This window comes from Fusarium tjaetaba (genome assembly GCF_013396195.1).
Source record: "Fusarium tjaetaba strain NRRL 66243 chromosome Unknown NRRL66243_c0000240, whole genome shotgun sequence".
NCBI classification, from domain to species: Eukaryota; Fungi; Ascomycota; class Sordariomycetes; order Hypocreales; family Nectriaceae; genus Fusarium; species Fusarium tjaetaba.
The window spans coordinates 17,377-41,927 of record NW_023501436.1 but is presented as its reverse complement, the minus strand read 5'-3'; the positions used below and the strand labels follow the sequence as shown (position 1 = coordinate 41,927).

Sequence of the window (24,551 nt, the reverse complement as noted above, 5' to 3'; positions counted from 1 at the left end):
AAAAATCGGTCTAAAGACCTACCAAGTTTATGAGAAGCGTGCCGAGTATATCCTAAACTTAGGATAACTTTAGGTACTAAGCTTTCTTACTCCCCGGGGTGCCTACACGCGTCAGACGGACCGATCCAAGGCAAACATGGACGAACGAGACAGAGTCATGTAATAAATCGATCTAAGCCTTTCTTGAGATTGAATTCGCCGAGGCTTGGCAATGGTGGTAATCAACGGGAATATCAGTAGTCACTCTTGGCATTGGGGAGGAGTGAACCTACTCCGCACCGATTGGACAACCAATATTTAGCCTTAAACAATTCACGATCTAAGCTTCTCCCCATATGATATTTTCGAGTTAAATGATCTATTCTTTGCCGGTTATCCGTACAGAGCTCAGACCTTTCGGCGCCGTAAAACATGGGGTTCGGCGTCGGCCACCGAAACCGAGATGCTCAACCCCGCGAATACGATGCAGATCTTGTATGTAATTGGAACCAAGTGGGCTTGATTTATGCGGGGATGTTTACCTCCGGCTGGTCACCGCGAGATGAGATGCAACGGTCCTTTCGCCTCGCTTAATTTTTTCTATTTCTTGGCCCTTCTCCTCCTTTGCCAGAGTTTTCAGTTCTCGCTGACTTCTGCCAAGAGATATCCCTGGGCCTTGAGTCAAGATGGCGGCGCGAAACGACTTTGATAGCAATCCCGAGATGGCTGGTGATGAAAAGGTACGTCTCCCGCCTTCTCCAACAAGGTCCCCCAAACTGACGCCCTAAGCAGAACTCCGATTCTCGGCTGGAGAGCACCACGGCAATTGATCCAGCTCTTGAGAAGAAGCTGGTGCGCAAGCAAGATGTTCGCATCATTCCCTTGGCTGCGGGAATTTACTTGCTCTGCTATCTAGATCGTTCCAACATTGGCAACGCCAAGGTTCTCAACCATACGACCGGTCATGATCTTCTCACGGAAACCAACATGACCAGCTATGAATTTACCATTGCACTTATGGTCTTCCTCATTGCGTATGCTCTTTTTGAAGTCCCGTCCAACTACTTCCTCAAGAAGATGAAGCCCAGCAGATGGATTGCGTTCCTCATGTTTGCATGGGGCACTATCACGATCTGCCTTGGTGCAGCTCACAGTTATGCTGTCGTCACGGTTCTGCGATTTCTTCTCGGTGTCTTTGAGGCCGGCTTGTTCCCTGGTCTGGTATACTACTTGACCTTCTGGTACAAGCCTGAAGAGCGTTCTGTTCGCGTTGCGACTATCCTGGCATCTGCTACTCTTGCCGGAGCTTTTGGCGGCGCCATCGCCTATGGTGTTGGGCATATGAATCAGGTCCATGGCCTTTCTGGTTGGCGATGGCTGTTCATCCTCGAGGGTATTCCCTCCGTGATCTCGTCAGCATTCGTCTGGTTCGGACTCCCAGATTTCCCCGAGTCAGCCAGCTGGCTCTCAGCGGAAGAAAAGGACATTGCAGCATATAGACTTTCTGAGCAGGGATCACATGGCAACAGCAAGTCCATGACATGGGAGGATACCAAGTCAACACTGCTAGAATGGCGGCTCTGGTGCCACTATCTGGTATGTATTGCCCTTCTGTGACAGTAAGACCCTCAGCTAACCGCGTCAAGATCTACTTCGGTATTTCGGCCCCATTCTCAAGTCTTTCGCTCTTCACGCCTTCTATTACAGCCGGCCTCGGGGTATGTGACAGGTTTATATGAGACCAACATCAACATCAGCTAACAGCATATAGTTTGCGGATCTTAGAGCCCAGTTGATGACAGTGCCTCCCTACGCAGCTGCCTACGTCGTTACACTGCTTGTTTCATGGTCAGCAGACCGACATAATGCGTAAGTGATTTTTCAATCTCACTAACATCGACATCCTCTAACTTTATATCAGCCGCGCTCTTCACTCTGCTGTATTCTCCTTGATAGGTGCTGTCGGCTTCATTGCATCTGCAACTCTTCCTGCCGATTCTTACAGTGTACGTTCGTCCACAACTCCAGTCCTATGCAAATCTCTAACTTAATAGCCTCGTTATGGTTGCCTGATCGTGGCGGCGTGCGGATCATTCGCTTGTATCCCTCCTCTTCTGGGCTGGCTGTCGTCTAACCTTCATTCCACGGCGGCCATCGGCTTGGCCATTGCGCTCAATATTTCTATGGGAGCGCCTGGTCAAATCGTCGGTGTCTGGATCTACAAGGCAAACGAAGCTAAGAAGGGCTATCCCACTGGACATTGGGTAAATGCTGGTTTACTCTTATTTGTAAGCGCTGGCTGTGTCGCTATGCATGGGTACTATGTATGGAGAAATAGACGGGCTGCTGGTACCGATCAGCCTCGCTTCAAGTACTAATGGAGCAGCAGGATGGGAAACAGGTATCGGCATATGAGTATTTTAAGACGAATGTAGCTGCAAGCTTTACGACTTCTTATCACGCCAGAAATTAATTGCACACCTTGAACCTTGAAAATCTTATTATTCTGTTATTATACGGTAGGTGTATGTAGTATATACTACTAGCATATGTCGAGGAAACTTCCGTAATTATGCTAGTCTGGGTCGAGAGGAATGAAATATTGACGTCGACAAGTCAGGATAGAGGTATTAGACACACCACTGAAGCTTTCATATGGTAAAAGATACCCCCAGAAAGTATTCTAAGTGATAATGCCGCTTTTTCGAACAATAAATTTCCGGACTATCTGCGACATTTGATTACCCTTGGCTCTGCTGGGCGACTATCTTTCCGGACAACGAACCAATGGCCGCCACATATACATACAGCTTACAGCAAGCAATACACACAAAGTATTATGTGCTTTCTTGCTTCATCAGCAACTGCGACACTCTAGCGTGGGTACCTGAAAGGGGCCAATTACGTGGTGCGTAGGTTGACTGACGCGATCGGAGGGAACGATTAGCACATATATTTGGTCACATGGATCAGCATACCCCGAATCATGGGAACAATGGTATATCTTCCATCATAAAAACTATTCAAATGAGATTCGAACATATCTTGTAATTGCTTTTCATTTCCGTTATTTTGTATCACATCATGGCGACACTGAGAAATCCAGGATCGCAAGGCTACGTGCCCCTGGCCGACGCTTCACCAGAGAGTACCGAGGATCATGTAGTTTTTGAGCCAGTCAGAACATGGAAAGGATACATATGGGATACCTGGGAACTACCACAGGATCAGAGGCGTTTACTATTCAAGGTCGATGCCTTTATCCTGACCTTCGCATCCATAGGATATTTCCTCAAGAACATCGACCAGACCAACATCAATAATGCATTTCTAAGCGGCATGCAGGAGGACCTTGAGATGTTTGGTAATCAGCTTGTGACTAGTGAGTGCACACGTGGCACCCCTTCTTGATATCCCTTCTCACATTGAACCCAAGGCACTTCGGTATGGACATTTGGCTATGTCATCGGACAGATACCGTCAAATCTACTATTGACACGAGTCTCGCCACGATGGGTTATTCCATCGCTTGAGGTCGGATGGGGTATAGCAACCATTTGTACCTCATCAGTTCAGTCATACAAGAGTCTTTATGTGTTACGATTCTTTGTAGGCTTCTTCGAGTACGTAACGTCCTCGCTCAAGCCCCCACGCGGTATCTTGCTGTTGCATACCACTAGGCTAATATCAATGTCAGATCGGGCTTCTATCCTGGAATTCATTATATGCTTGGCTCTTGGTATACGCCTAGGGAGATTGGCAAGCGAGCCATGCTGTTCTGGCTGGCCGGTTCAGTTGGAACCATGTTCAGTGGCTTTCTCCAAGGAGCAGCGTATACAAATCTTAATGGCGTTCACGGACGTGCAGGTTGTAAGTACGGTAGCTTAAAAGCCTCATCCACTCGCTATGCGAATAGTTGACACTGTGATCGAGGAATATCTGATGCTAACTCTCCCTCTAGGGCGTTGGTTGTTCATCATCGACGGTCTCATCACCATCCCACTGGCAATAGCCGGGTATTTCTTCTTTCCAAATCTACCGCAAGATGAGAAGAGAACTTGGTGGACAACTGAAGAAGAACATGTTTTATCAGTCAAAAGAATGCAGGCCATTGGGCGCGCAGGCAAGCAGCCTTGGACCAAGGACAGAGTTAAGAAAGTCTTGTCCAGCTGGCACACTTACCATCTTCGTATGTCGTTCCTCGAAACCCCGTAAAGACCTTTAAACTGACCGACAGCGTTGCTGTACATTCTTTGGAATAATGGAAATCCACAATTTGCTATGGGTTACTGGCTGAAGAGCTTCAACGACCAGCCTCCTCCAGTCCCTGGGACCTCGTTCACTGTTCCTGAGATCAACAACCGTAAGTCATCCTGCCAGCTATGCCAACATCACTATTCTTCATGGTCTCTAACTCATTCTTCGCCGTCAGTACCTATTCCTAACACGGCGATCTTCCTTGTCATGGCACTTACTTGGGGCTGGCTCTCTGACGGGCCTCTCCAAGGAGCTCGATGGCCATTCATATATGCAGGCGCTATACTCATCGTGAGTTATTACACAGAACAGAAAGCTGGGATGGGCATGCTAATGCCAGTGTCCCAAACAGATCATCTTCAACATCCTCCTTCTCAACATGCCACTTTACTCCAATGTGGATGGAAGGAAGGTTGTCTACTGGCTCAGCAACATTGGCGTACGTTTCACTCCTTTCCTCATACTATATCTAACGCAAACTCAGCACGGTGCCGGTCCTCTTATCCTCAGTTGGATCAATGAGATATGTTCTGCGGATACGGAAAAGCGAGCCCTGATCGTGGCCATAGCCAACGACTTGGCGTATGTTGTACAGGCTGTTGTAAGTTAGTAATTTGACACCTTTCTTCTGATACTGATGTTACAGGTGCCCATGTTCATGTGGAAAACTACGGATTTTCCCGCTGCGAGGAAGGGATACACGTACTCAACCATTTTGCAAGTACTCCTGAGTTCGTGCCTCCTCCCCTACACACCTTCTCGAAGGCTAATTTGCGTACCCAGTTCTCGAGACTGCTTTTATCCAGGTGCTGTTGTGGCGCGATAGGCGGAAGCCCTCGAGGTCTGGCGGTGTCGAGTCGCCGCCTCCACTGATCTACTCGGATGAGGAGGATGGTGAAGAGCGCAACAAGCCAGGAGAGCCTCACTATTCTCATACTAATTAGACAAAGGTAGACTATGCTAGACTATAGGATATAGAGATGAAACTTCACGCGGATGGTAGCATCGAAGGGTACGGGATGTAGTTTCTAAATTCACAAACATTGCATGTCTAACTCCATTCTTTCTCCGATATCCCTACGCCTGGCTGAAAACACTATCTATCCAACGCTCTTACTACGCAACAGGACTTCTAGCGGGCAGCGGCGGTGGTGGCCCAGGAGGTGGTGTGATGAAGCTATCAACCGTAGTATAAGGCGACTGTGACGATCCATCATACGGCGACCGGAAGTCATCCTCCAGCCGAACATCCTCGTAGATGCTTGACTTGTCATCATCAAGTTTTTCCGGATGGGCCAAACTCTTATTCTCAGGTGTCGTGCTTGTGATGGGCGTTATCATGACAGGTTCAGTTTGCGTACTGGCCTCTGATGTCGTATATGTCCTGCTCCGTGTTGAAGCATAGCTGTCTCGATTGCTCCTCGTTCCGGTTTCTAGACTCCTTCTATAGAACTTTTTGTAAGTTGGGCTGTTGGGGCTGGGGTTGTACTCGAAGGCTTGGCTTGATGGCCTTGAGTGAGTTGCGGCATCACGGATCTCAAGCCCCTCTTTCTCGAGGGCGAGGACACCATATGGATCAGGATCTTCTGGGTCCGGAATGCCGAAGACTGTTCCCTCGCCAGGAGCCTCGACATCGACGTCTCCTGGCGCAGGCTGTCCTTCCAACTCTTCCATCAATTGCTGGTCGACGTCTTCTCGGCCTTCTGCTGCCTTTAGCGTCTCCATGAGCATCTTGATTTCTGGAGGTCGACTTGTTTTGCCAGCTAGGATGTCTGCCACTTTGACGCCCTCCTGCCCGTAGAAGCGAGCGTTTTCGTCTGTTCTCTCAATGATGACTGTACCGTCAACTTGAACTCCGGCGTAGAATCCTCTTGACTTCAAGTAAGTGAAGACAGGTCTGTTGGCTTGTTTCCATTTGCCGTCGTTCTCAAGCACTCCGCCCGCTCCGACGGGTCCGGCAACAGCACTGATCTCACCTCCAAGAGTTGCTCTGATCTTAGTGAATGCATCCAGGGCTTTCCGGTTGTTGATGACAACGACGCAATCGTAGATATCGACTCCGACTAGGAAACCAAGACCTGCTGTGTGCAGCAGGATTCCAGATGGAGGAGACCACGAACCATCCTCCTCGTTTCGGGCTACGAGGACTCCGGATCCGCCGGCTCCAGATACCCAGAGACCAGTTCGCATGGTAGTAAAGATGGCGAGGCCGACAGCATTCTGTATCACCTTTTGTGGGATTTTCTTCAAAACACGCTGCTTCTGCTTGGGCCCAGCCTGTTCGCCATCAACCGGCTTTTCCTCCTCGGTGTAGAAGCCATCCTCTGTCGTTTGGTCAGTCCGTCTCTCATTTGACTCAGCTGTATGTCGGAGGGTTACTTACTGCAGAAGGACCTCAGAATTCTGGCGGCCTTGTCACTCTCTTTGTCCAGAGTCGTGGGCCAGAATGCCTCACTGCCGATACGATTCGAGAGCCGATTAATTGGTGCACCCAGCTTGTCAGCCCAACCCCACACTTTGTCAAAGCCCTTCTTGCTTGTGGTCTTTGTAGTGTCCCACGACGGCAGCCTGGCCTTGACTTTCTGCATCTCGACGAGAATATATGGGTATTCAAGGTGTAGAACAAGGGAATCGCAATATCACGCACGGGATTACATGGAGTTTCAGCTGAGTCCAATATCGGCTGTTATTTAAACGCGTAGCCCAGCAGACGTCACCCCGCCCCGTTGACCAACGTTTGGCCCCGAAGTTCCGTCTGTTCCGGGGCTTGCCACGACATGTCATCAACCAGGCAAAGCCATGCGGATTGTCCGGCTTGGGGTGACTAACATTTCCTCGGTTTGTCAGAACAGCCTGCGCGGGCTTTTTCGGTCGGGGGCGCCGCATTATCCCGCGACACCGCGATCCCGAGATGAGAGCACATTTGGTTTGCTGTTGTTCTTCTGGAGGCTTTGGGGTGCACAGGGCATCCTTCACTGGACTTCAGTGGAGCAAGCGATAAGCGAGGCTGCAATAAGATGTACTTGTATCAGCGCGATAACAATCAATGGCTAAGAGTATATCTTAACAGATAACGAAGCTCACTAGTCCGGATCAGGTAATCTTCTTCCCGCCAAATCAGCTCTTCTGTGCATCAATGTGATGCGGTGATCTCAAGGCCCGTTCAAAACTTGAAAGCAGTGTATAAACAGTCGCAACTCCAATATTTGTTGTGAGTCCTTATGTAGAATTGACTGTGAATAAACAACCAAGTAATCAGTCATTTGCAGAGCAATAATCACCTTCCCTTGCTTATTGAACGCAGAGCTTTAGCCTGAATCTCGTCTTATCTAGGGTAAGCAACGCAGTGCTTCACCTCTTCCATCGCACCAAGTCTCCATAGAAGGAAGGCGCGTAAGACATTCATCATCAAAGGATCAGCTTACGCCTTGGAAAGGCATTCAAAGCCGAAAAAAGGATCCCGAAAATGCGGGAACTTTTGTTGAAATGCGAAAACCGAAGTAGATGACTTTATTTATAATCCTCCTGTCTTGCCATTATGAAGTACTTTCTGTGTTCTTGTTAATCCTGTTAGTTTGATTCCTCTAGTTCAATCCTCCAAGGTACTCGCTGTTACAACATCGTTATTATGGGTGGCGGTCTGGATCTCTCCAAGCGAGTTCGTCTCCGGGAACTCCTGCCTGAGCTGTACTTGGGCAGATGGCAGCCAGGTCATCTAAACTCCATCACCGATGTCCCTGGTGTCCTCGTTCACACCGAGTCAATCCAGCCTGACCAGGATGTCAACACTGGAGTCACCACTGTTCTTCCTCGAGCAGACTGGTTCGACTACTCATGTCACGCTGCCATCTTCAAGTTCAATGGCTCTGGGGAGATGACAGGCTCTCACTGGATTGAGGAGTCGGGTACATTAACGTCACCAATTATTCTGACGACAAACTCTTCAATTGGAGATGCCTTTCGAGGCGTGTACGATTATGCGGCCAAGTATCATGCAACTAAGGAGGGAGATGTGTACCTATTTGCGTTCCCTGTCGTGACTGAGACATACGATGGATACCTCAACAAGCAAAGCCGCTTTGCATTGACCCCAGATCATGTTGTCCGGGGTATTCGCAATGCGTCTGCTGATGCGGTACCCGAAGGTTGCACTGGAGGCGGCACGGGAATGATATGCCATCGGTTCAAGGGAGGTACAGGCTCCAGCAGCCGTATTGTACCTGGAATAGACAGCAAAGGAAACGCGAAGGACTACACCGTTGGTGTACTCGTTCAAGCCAATTATGGGCTCAAGGAAGACCTTCACATTGGTGGTGTCCCAGTTGGAAGAATTCTGATATCAGAAGCTCAATCGCCCTCCTCGTCGGGAGCGCCCGCGATTCACGGGCCTCATGTCGACGGCAGCATCATTATCATCATTGCTACAGATATTCCCCTGCTCCCAGTTCAACTTCAGCGGCTTGCCAAGCGCGCCACGGTAGGATTGTCACGCGTCGGCGGCTATGGCAGCAACGGTTCAGGCGACATCTTCTTAGCCTTCTCTACAGCTGCGAAGATCACAATGCAGCGTCTTGAAGGTGGAGATTTGGACCCTTTCAAACCTACGTCTTTCGAGGTGGGGTCTGTGCACAATGAGACGATCAATGGCGCGTTTGAGGCCGTTGCTGACGCGACTGAGGAAGCCATTTGCAATGCTCTATGCATGGCGGAAACTATGACTGGATACAAAGGACGCACTGTCGAGGCATTGGATCTCAACAAGGTCAGGGAGATAGTGACGAAGAGACTGTGAAAAGATACCAAGTGCTAGTTCATTTAGCGGGACGCGACATGCGCGCGACAGTGACAATCCACGACAAAGCCACGAATGGAGAGACTTTTCCCAAGTCCTGGTGAATCCAGTAAGAAGCCATCTTGAGGTAATAGAATTAAGATCGAGATTAGTCTAGAATTATAAGCGTCTGAACCGTCTTTTGTTCCGCTTGAGTTCGAGTTAGAATCACGCGACGCGACGCGTTGGTTTGGCGTGTTCTATGAAAGGGCATCATCTACTGCGCCATGCGAAATGCTCGCAACCAAGGGAGAATAATTAATACAATCGACTTCTAAATAAAGTCTCCCTTGATGATTGTTTTCATGCCAATCCTGGATAAGAGTGCAGCAATCATGACACACATAGGTCGCGCGTTTACTGCGACATGCGGCGTTATCTTCGCATAGCACAGATGGTACCTTCACACGATGATGGTCCAAGATACTTATGAGATGACAAATCATTGAATGTATTGACACTGACAATATTTTACAGACTATCTGGTTATATGAACAGGCGACGCTTCTGATGGCCGGGGCAGTATAGTACATATTTGTGACAAAGGAAACTAGGGAGTGGACCAGTACGATTGTGCCTGGTCCTTGGTAAGAGCTTCAACGTTGATGTTGTCAAGCTCGAAGTCGGTATCGTCGCCATCATCATGATCCTTCCAAGATCGCTCAGGCTCAGGTCTGGGCTCGGGCCTTCGGTCAGGTGTCTTGTCACCATTCTGGGAGACTCTGGCAGATCGGTTCGAGGGCCCAACGCTGTTGACTCCAAGGTAGGTTGACTCCTCGATCTCTTCCAGCTCGCGATGCTCCATGGCACGAGAGGACCTTGCGGTCTTAGCTTCATCAAACGTGTAGTCGTCAATCCTTCTGGTACGTCCAAGCAGCATTCGGAGGGCGGGGAGGCAGGCTGTGATGAGGCCGATGTTGACGTCAAGGGAGCTCCATAGCTCTGCAAATGGATTAGCTCAATCATGGGAATGTGCATCAGAGATAGAACTTACCGATCGTGCTAAAGGAGCGGAACGACCCGTTATCTCCGAGCTCCACGTTCAAGAATCGGACTAGAGAGATAGCGATGTCTAGAAGACCGACCAATGACACAAAGTACAGACCAAGCTTGGCTCGTTTCGTTAAATCGAGATCATGAACAACAGTAAATGGGAGTATCAAGACTACACTGTGTTAGCGAAACGTTTGACCAAGCAACAGGGTGCCAACGTACTGAGAAGACTGCCCAGGAAAGACAAAGCCCAAGACACCTGAAAGACAATACCCTGCCATCGCCAGTCGCATGCGGTCAATGGTCGAGTAATGACCCTACCAAATATCGGTTAATGATCCACAAGTGAGACATCTCTGTAAGACATACCAGTGCCTCTCAAGAGGCATACAAGAAAAGAGCTGCATGCATATAGTCGCGACATATGCCAAACCACAGTAAAATACCGTGATCCAGAGTGTCTTACGACGCCTTCCCATGAATGCCGGGAAGATCTGGAAGTACATAGACAAAAGAATTGCTTTGGATAGATATGTTGTCGCGTAGAATGGGATTTCGCTGGCCCAGGACATCTTGACGCATGTTAGTCTCTATCTCTATCGCAGTCTGCATGCATGCACAAATCTTACCTTGTAGATGTACTCAACCTTCTCTTCACCCGGGTTGTAGTTCTCAAAGCCAACACTGATTCGAGGCCTGAGAACATCGAGATTGTAAAATACAACATCGAATGCCGCACACGATATAGCGGCACATAATGCCAGGATCATAAACCAGTCACTCGTAACCAACTTCTCCCTCTGGATCCTCAGTCGGTAAAAGAACCTAGTAGCAATAATGACAGCCGCGAAAGCGAGAAGGCTGAAGGTCGTGCCCTGCAAGACATCAGTAACCAAACTTCACTTACACTGACGCAAGCGATGTAAGTGAGACATGTAACGTACGATCACGGCTGCACCCGTAGGTGGAGGAAAAGCCTTTGTCAGAGTCATTTTGTATAAGGAGCGTATCAACTGCACCGAGAATGAGAGACAAGGTGAGACAGAATTGTAATGAGATTGAAAACAAAAGGCACGCAACGGATGCGTCCTTGTCTTATTGTTCCGTAAGGCCATGGCACTAAGTTGGATGCGGACGGTGCCCTGGAATGCGGCGGCGCTTTTCGTGGCGATTCGCCCTGACTCTAGCCTTGCCTAGCGTCATGAAATGCAAATCGTCAGTGATTTGACAATTACTAGCCAGGGCGCGGAACCCGTGGAGGCTTGGGGTAGGTTTTGCTAGACGACATTTGCATTCCTTGTCCGGAGGGTCTGATAGATCGGAAGGGTAGATAAGGTTTGACAGCAAAGGGTCCTCGATCGTCTTTGGTATGGTTCCACCTATGATCTGGGGCATTTACGTCGTTGTTATAGGCGTCTTGAACTTTGTGGAGAGGTCCGTGGTGGTCTAGTTGCATCAGCTGCATGATGCAGGAACCCGATGCAAGGGCGAGAACACTGGCCAAGACTCGATGCTGGGTTTGTTGGACGGAAGAGAAGTGGTTAACACTTAAGTGGAACACAGACTGATAGCTAAGCTATTTGGTTTACCCCATGGACTTTGTTGATTTGGGTCTTTCAGTCCCCGAGTCGCAGAACCTTTCGCGTAGTTCGTGAAGAGTTTTCCAGGGCGCCGCCGTGGCTATTGGTCACGCAAAGCCACTCGGAGCCGTCTCTGCCTCTAAACAACGTGACGCCCTGTCATTGCCGATTGATTGACAGGCAGCAGTGACGTATTTCTTCACATACCGCATTCCGCGTCGGATCGGCACTGATCTTCTCACCACTTTAACTAATCCAGAATCACGGAGATCAAGGGAATGCAGAACCGACGTCAATCGACGTTAGAAAGGTATGCGGTGGCACTGAAGCCGTTGCCAATCGTTGGCCACAATGACATAGCCAGTCGATAGCTTCAGGATGTTGTGATCTCATCGGCAGAGTGGCATCATGAACGTCACCGTGACCTAAGCACCGTTTAAAGAATAAGAACGTCCTTGAGTCGTAGGAAAACATTAGACATTGAAGCAAAGTGTTAAGATAAACTTATAAAAAGGTATCCTAAACTTATGAGAAGTGATCTAAATCTTTAGGATCAAGGCCTCGAGCTTTCTTTCCTACCGAGCCTCTGTATACCAAAAGCGACGTGATAATTCTTAAAGACAGACCTCTACGAATGGCGAATGAAAACTACTGTTTCTGTTCGGCGATAAGAGTATCAAAAAGTCCCATTCTGACAGTATCCAGCTCCTCAACATCCTTGATCTCTTGTTCAATCTGGTCCAGACAGTTCTGCTCGTTGTCCTGTTTGGGCCTCCAACCCAGTGCGATCCCATTCGCCGGCTCGAGATCGCCACTGAGACTGGTCAGCAATTGCATCATTTTGAGGCGACGGGAAACCTACTTGGGCATACACATGGGACGAATGAATCTTCGTGGAAATCCTAGGGCATCAGCTGCCACGTCGTAATTGGGCCAAATCTTTGGTGTTGGCTCGTCGACCAGACCACGGGCATAGAGACCCTCGGCAATCTTATCCATGATCTTCCACCAGCTGACGCGATGAGCAACTGAGAAGAAGTATCTCTCAGTTCCAACAGCGATAGGCTCCTCTTTCAGGATCTTGTTGAGGATAAGAATATACAGATCCGTAAGATCGGAGATATGCACATTTCCAGGAGTCTTGAAATCTGTTAGAATGGAACCTCTTGGTAGGTGAATGGTGGAAGGTTCTTACCGAGTCCACATCGAACTTATGGACCGTCCTCAATTTGATGCTTGTCCGAATCAAAGCAGGAATATTGACAGAGAGCTTTCTGCACTCGCCAGTTCCACGTCCATCTATGCTAACATTAGTATTCTGTATCAGAATGGACAATATCAAGAGTATCTACAAGTAAGCTGGATGGGAATGTTGAAAGTCTCAACGCCCTGGGCCTTTCCTTCATCTGCAAGAACAATGTTTGTCTGGGTTCTGTCAGCATGAACAGTCACCTCTCATATTAAGCTCCAGGCTTACCTTTCGAACAGGGTTGTCAAGGCCAAGCTCCCTCTGCCTATCGATGAGGGGATCAGAGTCTTTGACCTTTCCGAAAGGCCATCCACCTTCCTCAGTGAACATGGACGCGACTGAAGACTTTTGAAGTGTTAGGAAGACTTCAGATATATGTAGGAGTAACTTGCATGAACCAGGTATGTCTTGTTGCCGGTAGCTCGGCGGCGGTCTCCAAGACCACTGAGCAGGTTCGACAACATGTCTGGGAAAATGGCTCCAGCTGCATGGATGACGATGTCGACTGAGAAGATTATCAGGCGCTATGAACTAAGAAACAAACAAAAAGCTCACTCTCATATTTCGCAATTGCATATTCCACGGCAGGCTTATCTTGGAGGTCGACTAAGAAGGCATGGACTCTGTCGAGTTTCGATATCTTATCGACCTGATCTTGGGTTCGAGCGGCCGCAAAAATGTTGATGCCCTTCAGCGTTTCATCGGTACGGGAAAGGATATCAGCGATGATAGAGCCACCGCTGTTGACCATTAGTAAGGGGGAGATCAACCGAGACACTTCACTTACATGTAGCCAGCGGCTCCAGTAACAAGGACGTTGTGAGGCATGATGAGAAGAAACGTAATGTAATAAATTGCAGACTGTTGTTTAGTTATGAGTCTCTTGAGTTCTGAGTACTTTTTCTTGAGCAGAAAACATTCATTTATAGTGATTGTCTCCATCGGTCTTTAGGTGCCCATTTCCATGCCAAAGGCCATCCTCCTCGAACCAAGACGTGGATTTGGCTATTCTGATTGGCTTGGCTGACTCCACAATTGACTAATACCTGGAAATCCGCGCGTTTCCGTGAGGTTTGTCATCGCCAGGACAGTCCCCTCTCTCTGAACACTATGACCGAGTCCCTATCAATGACAAACCTCTATCGATCTACTAAATCGGTATGGAATCCCGCGCATCTCCGACTGAGAAGGGAGGCTTCAATCGCCCTGCGATCAGTCGACGCTCGGTACGATCACCATCCACCATTCTCTAGCAGCACTGTTCAATGACTGACTCGCTTGTTAGTGTGATCAATGTCGAGCGAGAAAGGTACCTCTAATCATTCGTATATCTGAAGCCTTCTAAGATGTCCTAGATTGGATGCGACAGGGGAACACCTTGTTCCAACTGCGTATCGGCACGTGTCAACTGCACTCATAGCCGGATCGCGCCCAAGCAGAGCACTGCCAGGCAAAGAGTCTTGGTCTCCGAACAATAGTATTTAGGGTCCCATTGGTTGTAGCGTTCTGCGCCTAATTACTTTGAAACAGCGAGCGAAAGATTGACGACATCTCCCGCGACGTCAGCAGCATTAAGACTCTGTTGGCGGGACTCGAGCTCAACAGAGCCACATCAACTCAAACATCACAGGAGCAACATCGTTCACCTTTTGTATCTCCAAGTCCAGCTGAAGCAATCAATTCGAAGAAGTCCCAATCCGCTGATAGAGCTGCTCTGCCTCCTCGCTGGGATTACTCCGCCCACATCATAGACTTTGTTCAGTCCATTATTCGGGACAATGGGTCTGTTCAAGGAGACACGGAGTGGAGCAGCACCGTTTCTTCGTTGAAGAGTCTTGCGGATGCTTTAGAGAACCCAGATATAACACGAAGCCAACAGCCAAAACCTCATGAGCCACCGGAAAGTATCCCGACGCCCCCATTGGAAGCCATCGTGCAAATTCTGCGCTGGGTCAAAGGTAGGCCAGCGCATGCTTCTCTCTATCAATGCTGACAATCCTAGAACACTCAAGAGATTATAGAGTGGTCTGGATATGCCGCTTCCTTCCGCTTGCTGTCTTTCTTGACATATGCAACAAGGTCTACTTCCGCGGTGAGGACCATACTGAGGCTGAGTTTATCATCGCAAATAGTTTCTTATCTTACGTATTTGCTGAATATGCTGTCATTCACGGAGATGCGAAGTCACAAGAGTACTGTCGCTTTTATCGATCCAAGGTTGGCCAAGGTCTTACGAAATTGACTCTGTTGGCGGCGCCATGCATGGAATTGATCGCCGCGCTGGCTCTTGGGGTATGCTCGCCTCACCTGTGGTTCCAAGACAAGAGCTAATGTTAGAAAGGCAATTTACTTGGTCGAGGAGAGTCGAGCATCACAGTCGTGGACATTGATCTCGACCGCTATGATGCTGTGCCAGGCACTAGGCTATCACCGACTCGACTCGCTTAAAGATGGCCATCACCATATGCAGTCCGACTTATTCTGGGTCGTTTACGCATATGAAAAAGGCCTTTCATTGAGGCTGGGACGATACTCTGCTGTTCATGACTCTGAAGTATCGTCGCCACGCCAGGCAAATCAGCATCGATCCATTCGTCTCGGGCGGATACAGGGAAAGGCATATAACCAACTATATAGCACTGAGGGCTTGAACACATCGAGCGCTGCGCGTTGCGAGGTAGCTAAGGCTCTTGCACAGGAGCTTCAGTTGATTATAGATGAGACTCATCACGAGATCGCAGTACGTGTTAACCCTTTCCGCTTTGCGATTGTGACTGACATGGTATGTAGCAAGCTTTGGCGGAGAGTGTAGATATGAATAATGACCCTATGAAAGTCATATACCTCCATTGTGATCTCGTTTGCCAATCAGCTTTGACGGCAATGGTTCTCAGGGTGCTGCCTGGCTCCCAAGGTATGGAGGTCCATGAAAGCTGTCTGACTGTTGCTCGCAACACTTTAGACTTGCATGACCAGTGCATGAAACTAGTCAACGGATGCAAAGATCCTCTGTTGATTCGAAGATATATAAACTGGTAAGCAGACTATTCTTCAGCCGTATTTCTTACCGTCAGCTGACTTGTTGACAGGGCTATCTTACTTACATACACCCTTCTTTCCATTCAGCATCGTCTTCACTCATGCAGTGCGATACTCTATTACGGAGGACTTTGAGCGCCTAGACCGATTCGCATCATCTTTCAAGTCGGAGTCTAGCCATTCAGAACCAGCGACGCATCCGCATCGACTTTATGAACTTCTCAGCAAAGCCGCGCGACTGAGTGCCAAAGCATGCCCCGAGCTTTCACACGCGAGCGGATCTCTTTCGAACTCAAGCGACTTCACAATGATTGACACCGAGGGAATAAATGCTGTGGACGACATAGGCGCGACTGGGGCTGCAATCGGGGCCGAATACGATGCGTCGTTCCAGATTGGCGATTGGTTTCACAGTAACCAGCAATTTATGAGGCTTCTGCACGAAGACGTACCATACTGAAATCAGTTCTATTAATCCTTCTTGCGGATGACGTTATATATGACAAGAAAAAATGCAACACAGTAAGCTTATGCGGTAGTGAGTGACGTGTCAAGCTCTTCATATGATAGCTGAAGCAGAGCTCGAAGGCACATGCAGAGAGTTTTCCGTCCATAAATACTCTTCACATGGGTTTCTAGATTACGGAAATAATGTGGAGTCTTCATATGCAATTAAAAACAAGGTTCTCATGCATAAATGTTCTGGAATCACAACAAAACACGCGGTGTAAGTGCGGATCCCTTCACATGCAAAACCAAGCACTGTTGTTGTTGGGGCATCGCAGCCTAAACCCCAGCGGGTAAGGACAACAAACCGAAGTGCCGTGTCACGGGATGAATGGAATGTTGATGCATCGGGCTGATTCAGTCGCCGATCGTTCCGTGCCGGACTTAGATTGCATCGTCAGATCAGCTCATGGCCAGCTAAACTAGACTCTTATCGTCCGTCTACTCCGTATCGGCCCACGCGGATGCCGAGGTTCAGAGATATACACTGTCAATTGCCCCAACGAAACGAACTCACAGTGACATGTTGTTCTTTTTATTACGAAAACCCTTCAGCCTCATTTTTGGAGAAATGCACTAGACTAACTCTTTCAAACCTTGCATAGGCCTCTGTCAGCATCATGCAAGCCTCGTCGACGAACCAACACAATAACCAGCCTCTCGCTGCTGCTTTCAGCGGCGTAGCATCAACACCGTATTCCCTCTTCGAGATCAGGTACGTATCCAGAGAACACAATTTATGAGTATTTACTAAAATAGCAACAAGACTTGAACGCGAATTTGTCGTCTTTTGGGGCAGCCGATATGAATCAACAGATCAACTACTCAAGGGCGTCGTAGTCCTGTGTCTACAGTCGCCGCTCAAGCTTGATGAAGTCAGACTTCGCCTAGATGGTACTGTACGCCATGCATGGCTAAACGACCCCGGCGTGGCCCACAACACCAGCATCATGAAGCACAAATGGCCCTCATTGCTGGAAACAGGCGGCAAGAGTGTCACTCTACCAGCTGGCAACTACGAGTGGCCCTTCGAACTGATGATGGCAGGGGATACTTCCGAAAGCCTCGAGGGTATCCGGGATGCTTCCATCACATATGGCTTGAGAGCAACGATCAGCAGAGGCAAGCTGGCGCGACATATCAGCTGTACCAAGAAGCTTCGAATCATCCGCACATTTGCGCCGACTGCCTTGGAGTTCATGCACAATATGAGCGTTGAGCAGACATGGATCAATAAAGTCGACTACTCTGTCTCCATACCGACAAAAGCTGCTGTTTTCGGAGGGTCTATTGTTCTCGAAACGCGATTTACACCACTGGTCAAAGGACTCGAGATTGAAAGGATCGTCGCAACTTTGGTGGAGTTTCAAGAGTTCAGCATGCACAGCAGACACTATATTTACACAAGAGAACACAAAAGCAAACGAGAGATTTCTCAATGGGACTTTGAGATGTCAAGAGAGCAAAACTGGCAGGACACTATAGAGGAAACTGGTCAAGAGGGATGGGTCATGAAGAAGACACTGCAGTTACCGAAGAAGCTGAGCGAATGCATCCAAGACATAGACGCACAAGGCATCAGGGTCTACCACAAACTCAAGATACACATACCCATTCGGAACCAAGACGGTCATGTCTCGCATGTAAGTCAGCCATTTTCACGACACGCAGCGCAAATGCTAACTTCTCAGCTTGACTTGGGCATTCCAGTCAACATCTTCATTTCACCGTCCATCACTCTTGACGACCAAGGCAACTTGATAGACCAAGCCCCTAGTACACAAGGACCACCAAGCGAATTAATAGGCCCACCGGTGTATGGAGAACATATTCTCGACCAGTTATACGACAGTCTGGAGGACTGGCAGATCCCTGGCCAAGGCACTCACCAAGGCGAGGGAGAAGGATCCGGTACCAGCACTCCTCATCACACAGACTCGAATGAGAGTCAGACATACGAAAGCTCCAACACATTTGAATCCTCACAGTCCAGCCAGACTCACGACCCATCGCGCAGCTCATCCGAAACTGTGTCTACCAACCCAGAAGAATTTGCCGAACTTAGCAAAGTTCCGACATATCGCACGGCGCTCCGGACTCCACTGCAACCGCATACTCAGCAAGGCGGAGCCCTGCCTCCGGATTATCGAACGGCCGCGGCAACGGTAGCGAGAGATAGTTGACATTCCATGGCTATAGCAAATTGATATAGTTCCCCATGGCGCCTAGCCATGTATCTATGCCGCTTTACCATGACAGGGAATGTGCTTTGAATCAGGGGAAAAGCTTTGAAACTACCCTCCAAGACAAGATATTATTCTTAGGGTGTATCATTATCCTTTTATTGCATTTTTAGTTTGTGATATCCCAAGAAACAGTGTTTCACTACATGATCCCATGATTCAAGCGACTTATGGTGTTATCATGACACTCACGGCAGTGGCAAGATCTATGGTTCTGTTCAGCTGTTACAACTCTGTAGAAGTATAACTTATGATTCATATTATTTCTTAATTTTCCTTTGTATTTACTTATGGAATGATACTCTCTCCATCAAAGAATGGCTGCTAGGAGCCAGTGACCTGAGACCAAGGATTCTAGTAAGTGACAGCATACTAGATTTACTACAATATGCTCGTAAGTGACAGGATTGAGGTAAACCGAGCATGGTAGTTATGAATAAATCTTGACATTTATTATGAGTTCATGGCCCCCAACACGATGCTGGCAAGCTTCTTGGGCATGCTAAGGAAAGGGCTATGAGAGGAAGGCAACCGATACTTCTGAACGACGACCCCCTGTTCTTCAACCTTTTCAATCATGCCCTCCTGCAAAAAACTGAGCAATCCTCGATCCTCCTCGCAAATGATATACGTCAATGGAACAACACGCCATGCCACTTTCTGGCAATTAATTGGAGCGTATTGGATATGCGTACCATGGGCAACCAGCATACTCTTGGCCCACTGAGCATCCTCCTCCTGTAAGTCATGAAAAAAAAGATGAATATGATCAGTCGGCACAAGAGTTCCGTCAGATTGAGGAGCTAGTGCAGGAGGCAGCTTTCCACCAAAGAGGCCGGCCAATGAATCATTTTCCGAAGGAATGAAGGCGGCAATGAAGATCATGTCAGTGACACCTCCTTCTTTTGACTTGGGGGAGACAACAAAATCCGCCAAAGCTGCAGAAGCAAGCATACCTCCCCATGAGTGAGCAATGACAGTGAGATGCGTGCCTGCTGCAACTTCTTTGGAGACGATGTCTTTGATGAAGTCGACATCATCTTAGATTGTTTTGTTTGGCGGTACAACGTTATTGTTTGTTGGAAGGCGTTCGCAGATGACTCTTATATCATGGCTCTCCAGCTCATGAATAAGTTTGTGGTAGTGATCAGGGACGTGCCAGGCCCCTGTGATCAAGAGGACTGTGTTGAAGCCTGCCATTGAGAAGATAATCAACTTCTTAGTATGTCGAGAAGAGTGTGATGTGCATTCATGTCGAACTTCTGGCTGATAGAAGGTGGTTTATATATCCTGCAAAGCACACAATAAGACCCCTTGTTGAGGCAGGCTTCCGAGGCAAGCCCATCGCGCCGACGAGGCCGAGGGGATTCTATGGGATCTGATTGGCTGTAAAGCCGATTCCGATACCGCGGGTTTGTTACAGAGGTGAGCTAGATGTGTTATTTGCAGTTGAGACCTGTGGCTGAGAGCTCAAATCAGCAGAGAGAACTTAGAAGCCTCCAGTCCTGTAAAGGGTAATCCATGCGAGGCACTGTAGTACTAAGAAGCCTGAACAGTGGCCCAAGGCCATCACGATTTGAGCGCCATTGACGTATGGATGCTTTTCCTTCAAGAACGCTTCAAGATCGAAATCACGGTAGACGAATGGCGGGTCAATGAGTGAAACAAAAAGGGAAGTTCGTATACAGGCAATCTAACAAGGAAATGCTATGAACCAAATGACAACAGCTGTGTCCAACCCTCCACCAGTATTCCCTGCTCAAGGAGCATTGGGGTCGACACGGATCAAGCATGAACCCATTCCAGGGACCTTACCCCAAGTCTCATGGGCCTCGCGCACGTTCTCCAAATCCCAGACCTTCTTGATCGGTACCTCAACCTTTCCATCGATGAGGAGATTCATGACAGCCTGAAGATCTTCCATGAATGTCGCGCGATCGCGGTCAATGTAGTAGAAGGATGTGCTTCTTTTGGTAAACAAACAGCCGTTCTTGGCTAGAAGTTTGGCCATTCCGACATACTGCGATCGCGGTTTGGCGTCGTCGCCCTGGAGGATGTTCATGTTACCACCGAAACCGACAAGACGCGAGGGCTCGTCGGTGATGAGAATGTCCCATGAATCATTGTAGTGCTCGAAACCAATTGGGTCATAGACTACGTGTGCACCGCCGCGCTGCTTCATTTCGCTAACCCAGTTCTTGTTGGCATAGGTAAAGGGTGTCACTCCGAGCTGGCGAAGAGACTCATGGTTGCGCTCTGAAGCGGTGCCGTAGACTTCAGCGCCCTCCAGCAGGCACAGGGTCATAATGGCATAGCCAACAGCTCCACTGATGGAATGGATGAAGACGCGCTGACCTTTGCCAACTAAATTCGTCGCGCGATGAACAAGACCGTAAGCAGTGTTCCAGTCAAGAAAAGCAGCGACCGCCTCCTGCATATCAACGCGCTCGGGAATAGCGATCAAGTACTTTTCGAGGATATTGATCTTCTGAGCCTCAGCGTCGTACACGCTAAGAGCGCCAACGAGCTGACCAGGCCGGAATTTGGAGGACTTGTCCCCGTTAGTGCTGACGCGACCAACGAAGCAGTAGCCGGGTGTCAAAGGTGCCGCTTTTTGCATGGGGTATGTGCCAAGTCGCATCTGGATGTCGGCGCCAGAGAAGCCTGAGTAGATGACATCGACTTGGACTTCGTTCTTTGCTGGAGGGGGGATTTGAGCTGTGACGACGCTAACGTTGGAGGGACCGCCATAGGCAGAGTAGACGACTTTGCGGATGGTATGAGTGGCCATTGTGTTGGTGATGAATGTTAGAGGGTGGTGTCAAGTTAGAATGATGTGTTGAGTGAATGCTCTGTATTGATTGAGTGATGATGTTTGAGAAATGGGTTGAAGGTTTGTCCATCGTTTATATATATTGACTTGATCTTTAAGTGAAGCCTTGAGCATCGCCTCGGCTGTATTCGCAATCCTCATCATCAACTTCAGCCTTGAAGATCATCTCGCTCGATTCTCGGGGCACTATGGCCAATCAGCATTCTCCGTTCAATGACCTCGCGTTTCGCTGGCTCTGTCGCGAGACTGTAGAAGTCTCCACAAATGCGTCGAAAACGAGTGGACAAGTTGCTTCGAAGCTCTACCAAAATACGGAAATTTGCTAGACGATCTGGCACAGTCAGCAGCGAATTGCCGACGGAGCGGAGCAAATGTTATCCCGCTTAGGCCAGTGTCCTAGATGACTAAATAACGCAGGCAAGCCTAGTATTGACTTATACTCTCTTCGACCAGTTCATTTTGACACCCCCAGTTGGTGCCATCCTGTGCTGTGCCTCACCATAGCCACAGAGCACTCTGACTCCAATCTCAAGTTGAAGTCACTTATGAATGATTTGACAGTCCAGCCTTTGAACACCCAGGCTTCGTGATCTTGCTATTTTAGAAAAATGCTAAAGCACAGGAGCAACTGCTTTGCTTTATCTCTTCATTCCATATAACGGCAGTGCTTTCGGATCAGTTGAGCCATGTCTGGTCAAAGCGCAGGGTTGGCCATGTGTAGATAGCCTGTAAGCGACGATGAAAATATAACCAACAACCACGAGGGCAATTCTGTCCCTTCTCTCACATAAACTCCGTCAAACTTCAACATGCATCGCTACTCACTTCAAAAGGTAGGCAATGAGTATGTATATACTCGCATTTTCGAAGAGTGGGAAGACTCGGACCATGAGGATGGTGGCGATGATGAAGAATTTGTCGTTAATCAAGAAATCGCTCAATTGATTGCCTGGATAGACGAATTTGAGAAGTCTTTGCCCACCATCGAAGAAGTGCACGCCAGACACCACAAACTGGTCGGCAAGCACATAACGGATAACAGCTCTCTTAGCAATGAAACCCAGCGTTTCTGGCTACACAGGCTATTGGATGGCACAGCTGTAGGTCCAAAACCTTCAACAGTTCGGATCACCAAGGCAAATACATTGATCATACACTAATCCGTCGTTGAGCTCAGAAAGGAGGTAGCGATCTCAGGCTTCCAGGGTATGGTCTCCCCTTGAGTTTAGGCATAGACAACAAGAAACGCCAGCCTTTCCTTCTTGGCTTGCCTGAAGAAGATTGGAAGTCTCGAACACTCATGAACCATGAAGTATGCATGATGAAATTGGAGGAGTACATTACAAACAAGCCACATTGGTGGGAGAAAGTCTTGAATGCTGATATTGTCTCCAAATGGAAGCAAGAAGCGTTGCAAATGCCATGGGCAAGCTATCAGCACAACGGTGATTTTACGAGCAAAATGGCAGACGTGGTAAGTGCCAGTAGGACCGACTGATGGTATTTTGTGGCTGACGCTGTGCAGTGCTTCAAGGATCTTGCAATGAAGGCTGGAATTTACGAACAAACGAAGCTAATACCGGTGATGGAATCTTCCGCTTGTGCCATCAAGTCTGACGCGCTTCTCTCCAACGACTTAATGCAGAGGCTCAGGGCTGCGGCCGCATTACTTGAAGACGTTCCTGAGTCCCAACGAGACTGGCATCTGGGAAGCGACGAGAAGGTTCTGGACCTTGTTCATCCCTCACTCTGGCCGTTGGTGTTTGGCCGATCTCGAATCATTTCTAGCAAATATGTAACCCTGGACAAATGCCTTGATCATTGCGGCTCGAGAGAAATCATCCCTGAGCCTAAAGGCCGTATCTCAGAATGCCCAATGCTTTCAATCATCCACTGACGATAGTGATAAGAGAGCTCTGTCGCTACGATATCAATGGCTTCCATTCGATGAAAATTTGACAGGTGGTCGACCACAAATCAAGAGCTACATCAACAATCGTCACCCTGTCCAGTACAAATCCGTATATTCTCTTGTCGAAGAGCTCATTGCGAAATCCCTTCCAGCTTGGGATACAATATGCCGCTCAGCTCGCAAGGAGTTTGGATTCAAGAGATTCGGTACCGTTCACGAAGTCAAGTGGACGTGCAACGTGCCCGAGATTTGTGCGAAGGTGCATGGCTTCTATCCGAGTAGCAGATTGTTCGTACAAGGAGAGGATTACGACAGTGGTTCGGAGACTAGTTCTGTATTTGAAGAGGGCGAACGGCTGAACAGGGAATGGTGATCAGAAACTCACAGGATTAAATGCCCAGAACCCTTGGAAGATGCAACATACGCTCTTGGCGCATCCCACTTCGAAACCGAAGGATTCTTCAACAATGCTTCTCAGATTCAAGTCATTGTCTAGATGGCGAATATACATCTGACTCCTGAGAAACCCAAGTATGAGCGTGGCTCGTGGCACGTTGAAGGGCAACTCAATGAGTATATCTGCGCCACGGCACTGTTCTACTATGACAGCGACAACATCACTGAGTTTCGTCTTTCGTTCCGTAATCAAGCGGATAGAGACAACTCAAGAGATAGGCTTAGTTACTCTCGGGGAGATCACCATGATATTGAAGCGATCTTTGCCATCAAAACCAAAGGATAAGATACAGGATCTCGGGAGCGTCATCGCTCAAGAAGGTCGAGCTTTGTTTTTCCCCAATATCTATCAGCATCGAGTTGAACCCTTTGAGTTAGCCGACAAGACTCGCCCTGGCTATCGCAAGATTGTCGCTCCGTTTCTTGTTGACCCAGTCATCCGGATCATCTCGACAGTCAACGTGCCCCCTCAACAAAAGCATTGGCGGAAGGATGAGCTCAGGTACTCAGAACCTCTCAATTGCCTTCCTAGTGAAATCAGAGATGCAATAACTCGGGAGGTGGACTATCCATATGGAATAGATGAAGCAAGACTGATTAGAGAAGATTCGATATCAGAGCGAAAGGTTGTGAACAGTGACAACCCCAGACAACGGGCTCAGAGTTGGAACT

General features: G+C 48.5%; 10 protein-coding genes across 10 annotated transcripts; 6 read left to right on the top strand and 4 right to left on the bottom strand.

The window, feature by feature from the left end:
• Positions 1 to 665: 665 nt before the first annotated feature.
• On the top strand, positions 666 to 2,357 carry FTJAE_10405 (tartrate transporter; the record flags this gene model as incomplete). The annotated part of the gene is made up of 6 exons (XM_037343244.1): positions 666 to 719; positions 772 to 1,575; positions 1,626 to 1,697; positions 1,751 to 1,848; positions 1,901 to 1,985; positions 2,034 to 2,357. 6 exons carry the CDS (start codon positions 666 to 668, stop codon positions 2,355 to 2,357), a joined length of 1,437 nt encoding a protein of 478 aa, XP_037202511.1.
• A 706-nt stretch (positions 2,358 to 3,063) lies between these two features.
• FTJAE_10404 (transporter) lies at positions 3,064 to 5,180 on the top strand (the record flags this gene model as incomplete). Its single annotated transcript, XM_037343243.1, has 10 exons — positions 3,064 to 3,361; positions 3,416 to 3,602; positions 3,677 to 3,849; positions 3,941 to 4,168; positions 4,217 to 4,342; positions 4,412 to 4,527; positions 4,577 to 4,675; positions 4,721 to 4,837; positions 4,883 to 4,967; positions 5,020 to 5,180. The coding sequence occupies 10 exons, from the start codon at positions 3,064 to 3,066 to the stop codon at positions 5,178 to 5,180; spliced, it is 1,590 nt and encodes a 529-aa protein (XP_037202510.1).
• Positions 5,181 to 5,352: 172 nt separating this feature from the next.
• On the bottom strand, positions 5,353 to 6,824 carry FTJAE_10403 (LSB3-possible role in the regulation of actin cytoskeletal organization; the record flags this gene model as incomplete). The annotated part of the gene is made up of 2 exons (XM_037343242.1): positions 5,353 to 6,560; positions 6,620 to 6,824. The coding sequence occupies 2 exons, from the start codon at positions 6,822 to 6,824 to the stop codon at positions 5,353 to 5,355; spliced, it is 1,413 nt and encodes a 470-aa protein (XP_037202509.1).
• Positions 6,825 to 7,864: 1,040 nt separating this feature from the next.
• On the top strand, positions 7,865 to 9,028 carry FTJAE_10402 (d-aminopeptidase; the record flags this gene model as incomplete). The annotated part of the gene is made up of 1 exon (XM_037343241.1): positions 7,865 to 9,028. One exon carries the CDS (start codon positions 7,865 to 7,867, stop codon positions 9,026 to 9,028), a length of 1,164 nt encoding a protein of 387 aa, XP_037202508.1.
• A 589-nt stretch (positions 9,029 to 9,617) lies between these two features.
• Positions 9,618 to 11,052, bottom strand: FTJAE_10401 (uncharacterized protein; the record flags this gene model as incomplete). Its single annotated transcript, XM_037343240.1, has 6 exons — positions 9,618 to 10,009; positions 10,062 to 10,232; positions 10,283 to 10,377; positions 10,430 to 10,632; positions 10,690 to 10,935; positions 11,005 to 11,052. 6 exons carry the CDS (start codon positions 11,050 to 11,052, stop codon positions 9,618 to 9,620), a joined length of 1,155 nt encoding a protein of 384 aa, XP_037202507.1.
• Positions 11,053 to 12,288: 1,236 nt separating this feature from the next.
• FTJAE_10400 (uncharacterized protein) lies at positions 12,289 to 13,717 on the bottom strand (the record flags this gene model as incomplete). Its single annotated transcript, XM_037343239.1, has 8 exons — positions 12,289 to 12,454; positions 12,503 to 12,780; positions 12,836 to 12,939; positions 12,993 to 13,065; positions 13,118 to 13,234; positions 13,288 to 13,394; positions 13,445 to 13,629; positions 13,677 to 13,717. The coding sequence occupies 8 exons, from the start codon at positions 13,715 to 13,717 to the stop codon at positions 12,289 to 12,291; spliced, it is 1,071 nt and encodes a 356-aa protein (XP_037202506.1).
• A 282-nt stretch (positions 13,718 to 13,999) lies between these two features.
• On the top strand, positions 14,000 to 16,388 carry FTJAE_10399 (uncharacterized protein; the record flags this gene model as incomplete). Its single annotated transcript, XM_037343236.1, has 7 exons — positions 14,000 to 14,115; positions 14,175 to 14,198; positions 14,420 to 14,847; positions 14,892 to 15,181; positions 15,231 to 15,629; positions 15,680 to 15,924; positions 16,016 to 16,388. 7 exons carry the CDS (start codon positions 14,000 to 14,002, stop codon positions 16,386 to 16,388), a joined length of 1,875 nt encoding a protein of 624 aa, XP_037202505.1.
• A 667-nt stretch (positions 16,389 to 17,055) lies between these two features.
• On the top strand, positions 17,056 to 18,618 carry FTJAE_10398 (ROD1-O-dinitrobenzene calcium and zinc resistance; the record flags this gene model as incomplete). The annotated part of the gene is made up of 3 exons (XM_037343235.1): positions 17,056 to 17,150; positions 17,202 to 18,078; positions 18,127 to 18,618. The coding sequence occupies 3 exons, from the start codon at positions 17,056 to 17,058 to the stop codon at positions 18,616 to 18,618; spliced, it is 1,464 nt and encodes a 487-aa protein (XP_037202504.1).
• Positions 18,619 to 19,131: 513 nt separating this feature from the next.
• FTJAE_10397 (indc11) lies at positions 19,132 to 21,469 on the bottom strand (the record flags this gene model as incomplete). Its single annotated transcript, XM_037343234.1, has 2 exons — positions 19,132 to 19,718; positions 20,494 to 21,469. The coding sequence occupies 2 exons, from the start codon at positions 21,467 to 21,469 to the stop codon at positions 19,132 to 19,134; spliced, it is 1,563 nt and encodes a 520-aa protein (XP_037202503.1).
• Positions 21,470 to 22,320: 851 nt separating this feature from the next.
• FTJAE_10396 (uncharacterized protein) lies at positions 22,321 to 23,796 on the top strand (the record flags this gene model as incomplete). The annotated part of the gene is made up of 4 exons (XM_037343233.1): positions 22,321 to 22,611; positions 22,764 to 22,985; positions 23,037 to 23,266; positions 23,415 to 23,796. 4 exons carry the CDS (start codon positions 22,321 to 22,323, stop codon positions 23,794 to 23,796), a joined length of 1,125 nt encoding a protein of 374 aa, XP_037202502.1.
• Positions 23,797 to 24,551: the final 755 nt, after the last annotated feature.